This window comes from Mustela putorius, unplaced genomic scaffold, assembly GCF_011764305.1.
Source record: "Mustela putorius furo isolate JIRA1106 unplaced genomic scaffold, ASM1176430v1.1 tig00000127_pilon_pilon_pilon, whole genome shotgun sequence".
NCBI classification, from domain to species: Eukaryota; Metazoa; Chordata; class Mammalia; order Carnivora; family Mustelidae; genus Mustela; species Mustela putorius.
In genome coordinates, this window is record NW_025421288.1 from 5,680,578 (window position 1) to 5,693,540 (window position 12,963).

The 12,963-nt window shown below is 40.2% G+C and overlaps 1 protein-coding gene across 1 annotated transcript; it reads right to left on the bottom strand.

Annotated features, from left to right (window-relative positions):
• Nucleotides 1–1,682: 1,682 nt before the first annotated feature.
• LOC101690909 (olfactory receptor 5A2) lies at nucleotides 1,683–9,435 on the bottom strand. Its single transcript, XM_013044540.2, has 3 exons — nucleotides 8,475–9,435; nucleotides 1,991–2,202; nucleotides 1,683–1,883 (listed from the first exon to the last, which is right to left on the bottom strand). The coding sequence occupies exons 1-3, from the start codon at nucleotides 9,433–9,435 to the stop codon at nucleotides 1,683–1,685; spliced, it is 1,374 nt and encodes a 457-aa protein (XP_012899994.2).
• Nucleotides 9,436–12,963: the final 3,528 nt, after the last annotated feature.

The window sequence follows — 12,963 nt, forward strand, 5'->3', positions numbered from 1 at the left end:
TTCCAGAGGACGGGAATACAAATGGCGGCCTCCTGGTCTCCGGCCCGGAGGAGCCGAGAGCCCAGGGCCTCACTCTTCAGTGCGCCCTCAGAGAACAGCGCTCAGTCACTCCCGTCTACCCCACCTCCGGCCGCGCTCCAAGCTCACCGAGCCTGCAACCGGTTCAAGGTAACACCGAGCTGTGAGCTTACTGTCCGCTCTGTCTCTGTAGCCAGCTTTTCCGTTCCAATACCCACAAGCTCTGCGACACTCAGACACCCCCAATCCTTCTGTGACCCTGCGGAACCTGAGGCCGACCCTGCGTGGGCTTCACCCTGGGTAGCCTCTGGAGCGATGTCCCTCAGCGGAACAGACTTTTAAAAGTCCTGATTTTGTGCACCGTTGCTCCACCGCTTGCCGGGAGCCGGCCCCTCCCCCCGGGGTCTATCTTCCCATCGCTTTGGATTCACTTCTCCGCCGGTCCTACCTTTCAGAAAGTGGTTGTTTTTCTGTTTCCTGAATTGCTGTTCTTCTCTTCGAGCTGCTGATGGATTTTCAGGTGTTTGCAATCTTTAGATAAGCTATCTAGCTGATCTCCAGCTAGCTGAAGTAGTCTCAGCCTGCTACTTCTCCGCCATCTTGACTCCTCCCCCATTTTAACAGTTTTTTAAACTGATATTTCATTGCTATTTAACTGTTATTAACTGATAGATATTTCATCAAGTTAAAAAAAACTTTTAATTTCCTTTTATTACCTTTGAAATGAAAATTTTTGTTTATATGTTTACATATTTTTAATCATATTCATTTCTATCCTGATTTCTATTCTGCATCTCTACTCATAAAAAGGTAACTAGCTTATACTGTTATTTTACTAATGGCTACAACCTACTGTTACAACCACATTTTTTAATGTTTAAGGCCTTACATCTGAGTAAAAAGTATCTATAAATATATATGTATAGATATGATATGATAAAATCACATTTTGCTTTCATTACAAAACTAAAATTAGACCATAATTTAAAAATTAAATTACAATAAGTCAGAGTTGACTGAAAAACAGATATTCTGTATTTCACATATAGCATCCAAAATAAATTATTTCACTATATTTTAACTGATCTGCAAAACAAGACCCTCCAAATCACAATTTCAATTCACTATGAGACCAATTCTTTTAAAAACAAAAAAGTAAAGATATGTTGTTACCATGTAGTACAGCCTAAAAATTAAATAGTCATATAACCATATTTCCCTTAAAAGCACTCTACAGAGAACTTACCTGCCACATCTATGATTCCTATTACTGTTTGTAAAATACTTTCAGGAACTTTGCTGAATGTAAGTTCTTGACTTACAGTGCTAAGTAACAACTTGGTCTTAGGAACCAAAATATTGGTGCAGAGGAAAAATGGAAGAGGAAGATGGAAGAGGAAGATGCTGTGTAGCACTTAGGTAGTGGCAGTGACTCTCCACGGACCTGCCTGGGTCTGTCGTCACCCCAGAAGGCAATGCTGGAGAACACTTCCCTCCAGGGCCGGGCAGATGAAGGCCTAGAGAAGCAGTGGGGAGCCCCTCGTGGAGGGTCCCACAACCCCTCACGCCCAAGATTGCCCCAGGAATGGCCCAGATGATGCCCGAGAAGGCAAGGACAAGGACAAAGCCCTCCCTGGATCCTGTAGCTGATCCCCAGGCCAAGCCTACCAAGCTGGAACACCCTCGCGTGCCTTGACCAGCCCCACGTCGGGGAAGCCACTGCGCATGTCCAACTCGATGCGCATGCGCTTCACACACTGTCCGACTTCATGGGGCTCATCATGTGCAAGGAGCACTGCATATGCCAAGGTGAGTTGCGACAGCCGCGAAGGGGAGACTTCGTATGTACGATGTGCTGCAGCTCCCTAGGGCTGGGGTCACCCCGGAAGGCGTACAGAAACTGACTTGGAAAAAGAGGGTGTACCTAGTGAACTGGGAAGAGCAACGTCCTCGTGATGTACCCGAGCGGCACTGGGCTCCGCGGTTCAGGAGTGACGCCGCAGGCCAGGAAGTCGAGGCCCGGGATACCGCCTGGCACGCAGCAGACCACCTCAGCACTTGCATGTGACTGGCCGGGTGGTGCCCTCCTTCCTGGGCCACCTGAGAGCCTGGGGACGTGGCGAGCGAGGATGCCCACAGCTCCGGGACATGCCTGCTGCAATGACTGGGGTTCGAAAGTGTGGGCTAAGAAGATTTAATGTGGTGTCACCTTAAGAATAAAAAAAGGCACAGTTGAAATGCAGTCAGACTGGCCAGAAGTCAAAGTACAGGCTGTGACCATATGAAGGTGCCACTTTAAGGGCAAAGTAGAAATCCCCTCACACCATCTTGAGTTAGGCCAAATTTGAAGTCCTTGCGTAGTCTAGGAATGTCACTCCCAAATTGCAGTGTGGTAAGACTCCCAAAGGGAATAAAATGCAATGGCACGGGGGGGGGGGGGGGGGGGAGACAAAGAATCAAAACACTAACTTTGTTTAGTGTTTAGGTTAATTCTTCTGACAAATATTAAGTGTATACAATGGGCCAGGCATTATTCACATATTGGAACACTGAGGGTCCTGATAATATAAATGATGGAAGCCAAGATGGCAGGGTGTGAGAAGGGAGCATTCGTTCCCCAGCTCCTTTGAACCCAAGTGGGTACACAAAGTCACAGAAATATTTACTAAATATTTACTGAATTGAATATTTACTGAATTGAGATTCCTCCTCTTTCTACTCTTGCTACCTTCTAAGGTCTCTTGCAAGTGAAAGTTTACCGTGTGGTGGTAGAGAAAGGACACTGTCAAACTCAGTTTAACGGCACATGCTGAAAATAGCCAAATGGCTAACAGCTCCATGAAAAGATGCTCGACCTCACTAATCATTAGGGAAAAGCCATAATGAGCTCTCACTACCCATCTGTTAGAATGGCCACCATCAAGAAGACAAGAGATAACCAGTGTAGGTGAGGATAACCCTCTTGCACTACTGGTGGGAATGTATATGGAAAACAGCATGGAGTTTTCTCAGAAAATTAAAAATAGAAATATCATACAGTTCCAGTAATTCCACTACTAGATATACACCCAAAGGAAATGAAAACAGGGTATCAAAGAGATATCTGCATTCCCATGTTTATTGTAGTGTTATTTACAATAGCCAAGATACGGAAATAACCTGAATAGATAAAATGTGATGTATTTCTCTCTCTCTCTCTCTCTCTCTCTCACACACACACACACACACACACACACACGGGAATATTATTTAGCCATGAGAAAGAATGAAATCTTGCCACTTTAGATGAAACGGATGGCCCTTGAGGAAGTTATATTGAGATAAGTCAGACAGAGAAAGACAAAAACTATGTAACATGTATGGAATCTAAAAAAGCTTAACTCAAAAACAGAGTAAAAACTTGCAACTAGTGGTAAATAAGTCTGAGAGATGTAATGCAATATAGGCGATGTAATGATGTCATGTAAAGATCTAATGAACATAGATAATAATACTGTATTATAATCATCAAACTTGCTAAGAGACTAGATCTAAAATTATTCCAACCACAAATAAGAAATGATAATTATGTGACATGATAGAGGTGCTAAGTCTGCTACAATGACCATTATATCATAATATATAAGTATATCAAATCAGGGCACCTGGGTGGCTCAGTAGGTTGAGTATATGACTCTTGATTTAGGCTCAGGTCATGACCTCAGAGTCCTGAGACTGAGCCCTGCATCAGGCTCCACTCAGTGGAGTCTACTTGTCCTTCTCCCTCCCCCTGCTTGCTCTCTCTCTCTCAAATAAATAAAATCTTTTTAAAAAAAAAAAGTCTAGTGTCTTCATCAAAGACAGTTAACTGGATAACACAGGAAAATCTCATGTATGGCCTTCTGTTGAAAAACTGCCAGAGATGGCAAGTATATGAAAAACAATTCTAGAGCCTTCAGAGATCTGAAAACCACAATCACCAAAAGTGTTAAACCTTCTGGTTTACCTTCTGGTATAAAGAGGGACTGCAATGAAAAAAGTGACATCTAACAGACGGTACAGATAATACAGCAAATTATAAAAACTGTCTGTAACAGGATTCATGAAATGAGTAAAGGAAAGATTGGACAGTTAGGTTCCCTGAGATGTGGGATTTCTCAGAACTCACCTCTTTTTTTAAAGTTTATGGACCACTCCTTCCTGCAGCTCAGCCTCAGACCTTATCTCTGTATTCTAGAATGAGCATCAAGTTGAAGGGTGAGATGATTCCTACCAGGCTACTTCCTTAGCTTTGGGTTGTCAGAAAATGAACTATGAGTCTCAGTGAATGTCTAATACAGGGACTTTCCTCCCTCTGGTCCATGTACATCAATAATTTTGTTCCTTAAACATTTCTTAAGATGAAATCACACAGCCTTCGTCTGCACAAGAAAGAGGTTTTATTTGAACAAGAATATTTCATACAGTATCAATGAAATACTTTACATATTTCAGTATTCTATTTATGTTGACATTTAAGTCCAATATAACACAATGACTCTATTTCAGAAAAAAAAAAATAGTTTTGAGAGAGAGATGAAGCCTGTTCCTCTATGGGGTCTCCCTGGGTCCAAAATGCCTTTCTAGTTCTAGAGTGTGGTCTCAGCGAAGTGTGAAGTTTGTCTGTCTTTCATCCAGTTTGGCAAAACCAAAGAGAGATGCTGCCACATCCATTTGATACAATACAACTTGTATCCTCCAAGATTACAGGAGCCTGCTAAGGCTATTTCTTTACTTGTAGGGAGGTGGGGAATCTCATCCCTAGCCATATTGCACATAGATGATCTTGGTCAGCATTAGAAGGGGAAAGGAAAGCATGAGAAGAGTGACAATGGAATAAAAGCAGCAAAGGTTACATAAAACAGTCGGTTTATCTCCCCCAGTTATTTAGGAGGTCTTACAGACAGGGAGACCGAACAAGAATTCAAGGAAGGTAGCCATAGATCAAGCTGATGGGATAATGCTGGAATACATGGTATATCTTTGTATATGCAAGACATTTAGGCTCTCCCAGATCAGTTGTAGATCAGAGAGATCCAAGTCCGTTATCTGGACACAAGGAAGTGAATTGCAAGTGTTTCCTTATTTACGTGGATGATCACAGAATAGTCAAGCTCTGGGTTTCTCTAGGTTTATGACTAGAAGCATGAAACTGTTGATCTTTAAGGAAAAAAGTTTAAATTCTCATCAGAACCCATTTAATGTATCAGTCACTAATTCCCGAGTGTGTGAATGAGTGAGTAAATGAGAGAGTAATCATTTATACCTACCCCAAAATTAGGGGAATGTAGGTGGTACATAGCGACAATAACCAGGTTTCTGAAAACTCTAAAAACCAAGCCACAAAATCATATAATAATAAATAAAATATGTAATAGAGGCATTTTAGAGACAAATATTTCCTATAACCAAAGGTGGAAAATCTATTAACTGGTCTGTGGATATGGTTATTTTTTTAATATAGTGATTATATGGGAAGATGGTCACTTAGAAGAGAGGAATATAAATACTTTGGGAGAGAAATTGTCAGTGCCCTGGCCCAGGGCCTCTCAGCCTGTCTGAACTCTGTAGTTGGGCACACCAGGCACTGACACACATTACCCACTTTCTCTCCAAACAGACTTTCAATTTTAATTTGTTTTTATACGCGACTTCCTCATCAAGTCAAAGAATTGTGCCACTAGCTCAAGTACAAGCTTGGCAGTTTTGTTCTTCCATGAAAACTAAAAATGGCATCTGGCTTATGCAGTTAGCTATTCTGAGTTTGGTAATTCAAGTCCATCTGAAAAAAGTCTTCGGAAGTTGCAAAGATGAGTGACACACTCTGAATAATGCTAATTTTACTAAAGGGAATTCATCTTGAGCTGGCTAACTGCCCACCTCTCCTAGACAGCTGTACCTTGTCTTGCTTCAAAGAACTATAAAATGCCTGATTCTTTTAGTGCCAAATATATTGTTTAATATATGTCTATTTATATGCCCCATAATAAATGCACTTATTTAGGAAGTTTTATTTAACATGTGGCTTACTATAAACCCCAGATCATTTTTGCCTTATTCAAGTCCCACGACCAAACCCCACATTGTGTGCTATATTTAACAATTATTAATGATCATTATTTTCTCTTTGGCACTTGGGAAAACTGCAAAAGTACATTATATCTTCTCAATGCAAGAAGAAAATTTCCATTAGCAGTGAACATGTATGTGGCTGAACAAGAGAGATTTTTCTAAAGATCTTATATTCAGAATCTTTGTTCAAAAAAATTTAGAGATGATTATAGACCAGTGACAGCTCCATGTAAGTCCAAAGCACGAGGCATATTTTCCTTTGTTTGTCTGTTTGTTTTGTTCCAATGACTTGGGCATTAGGAGAATTTAAGATTAGCTACCAAAGGTAAATTGTAAGAGAAGACTTCATTAACCTAGAGTATAGATAAGAAAAGGTGGAGGGGAAAACTGGATATAAGGAAAGGCAAGATGACCACGTGGCTGATAGAGTTGGCACAATGGTAGCATTCCCATGTGTGGCCACCTCTATGAACTTGAGTTCTATTTTTCTAATGACTGCTTCCTACATGTAGAAGAAGCAGCAGACATGAGATGTACAGGCATGCCTTTTTACTGAGACTATTATGTTCCAGTCTAAGTAGATATCCCAAAGCTATCTAATTTGCCTCTTCTTAGCACATTAGCCTGAAATTCTCTTGATTTATACAAAATTGATTAATAATATAAGCTAACATTTATTAAGTATTACCATATACCAGGCACTAAGTTAAGCCCTTTTCATGCATTCTCACTTAGTTTTTGTATCAATTCCGTGGGGTAGATGCAATTATTATTCTCACTGTACAGATGAGAAAAACAGAGCGTGTAAGTAACTTGCATAAGGTGACCTACCTATAAAGTGGTGGACATGAGAGTAATAATTCCAGGTCTGATGACTTAAGAATACTTAACAAATACCCAAACAATTTTCACTCTAGTCTCCACTGTCCCACTTTCCAGTGCATCAAAGCTATTGTGAAGATCACATTTTTTTTAACAAACTAAGAAAATGGCTTCTATTTCTTTGGCTCAAATGGTGATAAATAGGGGCACCTGGGTGGGTTAAGCCGCTGCCTTTGGCTCAGGTCATGATCTCAGGGTCTTGGGATCAAGTCCCACATTGGGCTCTCTGCTCAGCAGGGAGCCTGCTTCCCTTCCTCTCTCTCTGCCTGCCTCTCCATCTACTTGTGACTTCTCTCTGTCAAATAAATAAATAAAATCTTTTTTAAAAATGGTGATAAATAAATATTATTACAGAACAACAATAATAATAATGCTCACCTAAGCATTTGCTATCAACCAGCACTATTCTAAGTGCTTGTATATACTGAGTCATTTAATTCATCACAATAAGCCTATGAGACAATTACTGTTATTATTCCTATTTTGCAGATAAGGAACTAAGACACACAAAGCCCAAGTAACTTCTCCAAGGACATACAGGCAGATACTTCCTTTTCATTTATGGCCAACTGAGAACTGGCACAGCTGAATAAATGTATACCAGTTGACTACTGCTGGTTCAAGGACACATAACAAGTTCTGAGATAATATGAAAGAGAAAAATCACTCTCTTCAATTCCTAAGCTAAGTCCCATCCTAAAACTTATCATAAAACTTGTGAAAACCTAGAACCTTTTTCCCAAATGACAGTATGCTCCTCTTCTATAGATTCCTAAGAAACTTTGAGTGTTGGCTGGAAAGCAGTTACTTCAGACTGAAATGACAAATCCCTGGCTTTATTTAAATCATTATAGTGACTACTTTTTGTATAGCTGATTGAATTAGCCATGAGGTTGTTCAGTCATTAACGCTCTAATCAGAGGTTTCTTAACTCTTTCCTATCCTAACACATTTAAAAAATCAGTTCTATTCCCTCTTCACTCCCAGTGGCTCACAATAGCTGGATTCTCAAACAAGAGACCTTGTCTGCCTTGTGGTGCTCACATGCCATAAAGGAAGCATGTTAAATTTCATTACAGGGTAAGGCAACTGTTTTTAGAAAAAGCGTCTCCCTCCTTGGGTTATTATGCTGTATATCCTCATGCTACATTAAAAATCACCATCCTGAATGCTAGACTAATTTTTTTTCCAACACTTTTCCTCCTATAGACACAAACTCTGTTTTGATATTTTTGGTTGTTCATTCTTTTTCATATGAATCTTTCTGCTAAATTGAGTATTTATAATCTCAGTATATGCAATGCTAGAAAACAATAATAGCCAAATGTTTTCTGATAACCAATAGGTAAACTAATTAAGGAAATATTGGAAAGTGGGGGGAAATCTAGTTAACACAAACCACTATGTAAATCAACTAGTCCAAAGCTACATGAAAAGCTGCACAATTGACCCAGCTCACAGCCTCTTTGTAAACATTAGCTTACAGTCAGAAAAACAAAGGCACATGAGAAAGCACATGTTCCTTCTGCACAACTTTCTTATGGCATTTTTAATCTCCTTATTCCTAAGACTGTAGATGATAGGATTCACCATAGGGATTACCAGAGCATAGAATATGGACACCAACTTATCCCGGTTTAGGGAGTAGCTAGAACTGGGTCGCATGTACATGAAGAGGCCAGAACCATAGAAAAGGGTCACAGCAGTCAGGTGAGAGGCACAGGTGCTGAAGGCTTTGGTCCTACCTTTAGCTGAGTTCATCTTCAGGACAGCAGCAACAATGTAACCATAAGAGATGAGGATCACAAGGACAGACACCATTCCAACAACAACACCCACAACAAAATTCACCACCTGACTGGTAAAGGTATCAGAGCATGACAGAACCAGAACTGGAGGAAGGTCACAGAAGAAGTGGTCAATCGTGTTGGGCCCACAGAAATCATGCTGGTAAACGGAGTATGTTTCAATCAAAGAACTGAGGAATCCACCCACATAGGCCCCAGCCACCATCTTTAAACAAAGTGTATGGGAAATTAGGGCTGTGTAGAGCAATGGGTTACAGATTGCAGCATAGCGGTCATATGCCATGGCTGCCAAAAGAAAGCATTCAGTCAGCCCCATCCCACAAAACACAAAGTACTGTGTGGCACAGCCAACAAAGGAAATGGTTTTCTTCCCTGTGATAATGTCAGAGAGCATCTTGGGAGTTGTGGAGGACACATAGCAGATATCTAGGAAGGATAGGTTACTGAGGAAGAAGTACATGGGTGTGTGCAGATGGGAGTCCATCCTGATGAGGGCAATGAGACTCAGGTTCCAGGCTAGGGTCAGGAGATAAATCCCCAAAAATAACAGAAAAAGGAAAAGCTTCATTTGAGGATGGTCTGAAAATCCCAAGAGGATGAATTTTGTCACAATAGTGTTGTTCCTTCCTACAACCATAGACCTACTTCCTGCATAAAGGAAAGAAACAATCCTGTGATCAGTTAGATTGTATTTGTTAGTATATGAGTGGATATTTCCTGGAAGATCATTTAAACAATTAACACCAAGTTAACATCACATTCACCTGCTATGCCTTCTTCTTGGAGGAAGTCTTCCCATGATAATCTCTTCACCCTATTTAAAATCTGTATGCTATACACCTTGCTGATTAGAAGAGGGTCTGTCTAATGGAGTACAGAATGACTGGGAGTCAGTAATCTGGGTTTGTCCTCAGCTCCATTCCTGACTCTCTGGTACTGTGGAAAAATGACTGCACCTCTCCAGATTCTCATTTTCTCAACTGAAAAATGGGAGGGTTGAATCAGATGAGTCTCAAGTTACCTTTAGATTTAGGTTTCCTATGACTTTTTAGACTTTCTGACATAAACCCATATTGACAATAAGATTAGGAATTTCATATTTTTTATATATCATTAGTAAAAGAATCTGGAAAAGAGGTAAAGACAATGGGCTATAATATTTGATATATTCCATTCTGAGGGAGCAAGTCTAACCCATAATAAAGATAAACCATTCTTTCAGGTTAGAAAACTAAGAGAAAAAATATACACAAATACTATACACACGCGCGCGCGCACACACACACACACGTATGCTTAGAACTAGAATTTTTTTCTAATTATATAATAAGTTTATATACAAATAACTGCATAAATTCATAAAAAGATCAAAATCTGGATGAACACAATCACCACCATTATGGGACAGAAGGGTTCCAAATAATATCTCCATGTTTGGGGAAATGGCAGAACAACACAAAGTTGACTGAAAATGGATGAGCCATGGTGGTCAAGAACTAACAGAAACCAGTACTTTCTGAGCAAGAAAAACTGGAAAGGGTCCATTCAGTATTTAAGTGTGATATTTAAAGATAAGCATGGGACAACCTTAATGTCATCAGGCCAGACAAGATTATCATTTTTAAGACATGAGGAAAACCCATATGCATTTTTTTAATTTCTTTTCGGCGTAACAGTATTCATTGTTTTTGCACCACACCCAGTGCTCCATGCAATACATGCCTTCCCTAATACCCACCACCTGGTTCCACCAACCTCCCACGCCCCGCCCCTTCAAAACCTTCAGGTTGTTTTTCAGAGTCCATAGTCTTTCACGGTTCACCTCCCCTTCCAATTTCCCTCAACTTCCTTCTCCTCTCCATCTCCCCTTGTCCTCCATGCTATTTGTTATGCTCCACAAATAAGTGAAACCATATGATAATTGACTCTCGCTGCTTGACTTATTTCACTCAGCATAATCTCCTCCAGTCCCGTCCATGTAGATACAAAAGTTGGGTATTCATCCTTTCTGATGGAGGCATAATACTCCATAGTGTATATGGACCACATCTTCCTTATCCATTCGTCCGTTGAAGGGCATCTTGGTTCCTTCCACAGTTTGGCGACCGTGGCCATTGCTGCTATAAACATTGGGGTACAGATGGCCCTTCTTTTCAAGACATCTGTATCTTTGGGGTAAATACCCAGGAGTGCAATGGCAGGGTCATAGGGAAGCTCTATTTTTAATTTCTTGAGGAATCTCCACACTGTTCTCCAAAGTGGCTGCACCAACTTGCATTCCAACCAACAGTGGAAGAGGGTTCCCCTTTCTCCACATCCTCTCCAAGATACGTTGTTTCCCGTCTTGCTAATTTTGGCCATTCTGACTGGTATAAGGTGGTATGGCAAATGACATGATTCTTTATATGGAAAACCCAAAAGACTCCACCCCCAAACTACTAGAACTCATACAGCAATTCAGTAACATGACAGGATACAAAGTCAATGTATAGAAATCAGTGGCTTTCTTCTACACTAACAATGAAAATACAGAAAAGGAAATTAGAGAATTGATTCCATTTACTATAGCACCAAGAACCATAAGATACCTGGGAATAAACCTAACCAAAGAGGTAAACGATCTGTACTCAAGGAACTACAGAACACTCATGAAAGAAATTGAAGAAGACACAAAAAGATGGAAGACCATTCCATGCTCTTGGATCAGAATAAACATTGTTAAAATGTCTATACTGCCTAGAGCAATCTATACTTTTAATGCCATTCCGATCAAAATTCCACCAAATTGATTCCGATCAAATTTCAAAGAGCTACAGCAAATAATCCAAAAATTTGTATGGAATCAGAAGAGACCCCAAATCACTAAGGAAATGTTGAAAAACAAAAATAAAACGGGGGGCATTACGTTACCTGATTTCAAGCTTTACTACAAAGCTGTGATTACCAAGACAGCACGGTACTGGCATAAAAACAGACACATAGACCAGTGGAACAGAATAGAGAGCCCAGATATGGACCCTCAACTCTATGGTCAAATAATCTTCGACAAAACAGGAAAAAATATACAGTGGAAAAAAGACAGTCTCTTCAATAAATGGTGCTGGGAAAACTGGACAGCTATATGTAGAAGAAGGAAACTCGACCATTCTCTTACACTGTACACAAAGATAAACTCGAAATGGGTAAAAGACCTTAACGTGAGACAGGAATTCATCAGTATCCTAGAGAACATAGGGAGTAACCTCTTTGATATCAGCCACAGCAACTTCTTTCAAGATACATTTCCAAAGGCAAAGGAAACAAAAACGAAAATGAACCCTTAGGCATTTTACATTAAGAAAGACAAGCTGCAAGATATGTCTCCAAATGCAAAGGAAACAAAAGTGAAGATGAACTTTTGGGACTTCATCAAGATCAAAAGCATCAGAAAGGACAAATACCCAACTTTTGTAGCAACATGGATGGGACTGGAGGAGATTATGCTGAGTGAAATAAGTCAAGCAGAGAGAGTCAATTATCATATGGTTTCACTTATTTGTGGAGCATAACAAATAGCATGGAGGACATGGGGAGATAGAGAGGAGAAGGGAGTTGGGGGAAATTGGAAGTGGAGGTCAACCATGAGAGACTATGGACTCTGAAAAATAATCTGAGGGTTTTGAAGGGGCAGGGGGTGGGAGGTCGGAGTACCAGGTGGTGGGTATTATAGAGGGCACTGATTGCATGGAGCACTGGGTGTGGTACAAAAACAATGAATACTGTTATGCTGAAAATAAAAAATAAATTTAAAAAAAATCTTCTGCCCAGCAAAGGAAACAGTCAAAAAAACAAAGAGGCAACCCACAGAATGGGAGAAGATATTTGCAAATGACAGTACAGACAGAAGGTTGATATCCAGGATCTATAAAGAACTCCTCAAACTCAACACACACAAAACAGACAATCATATCAAAAAATGGGCAGAAGATATTAATAGACACTTCTCCAATGAAGACATGCAAATGTCTATCAGACACATGAAAAAATGTTCATCATCACTAGCCATCAGGGAGATTCAAATTAAAACCACATTGAGATACCACCTTACACCAGTTAGAATGGCCAAAATTAACAAGACAGGAAACAACGTATCTTGGAGAGGATGTGGAGAAAGGGGAACCCTCTT

Coding starts and splice junctions, on each gene's coding strand:
- LOC101690909 (XM_013044540.2), bottom strand. CDS start 9,435: ATGGTTGTAGGAAGGAACAACACTATTGTGACAAAATTCATCCTCTTG. Junction 2,203..8,474: donor GTGCCTTTGTTTTTCTGACT/GTAAGCTAATGT, acceptor AAATCTTCTTAG/CCCACACTTTCGAACCCCAG. Junction 1,884..1,990: donor CTCCTGAACCGCGGAGCCCA/GTGCCGCTCGGG, acceptor CCCCAGCCCTAG/GGAGCTGCAGCACATCGTAC.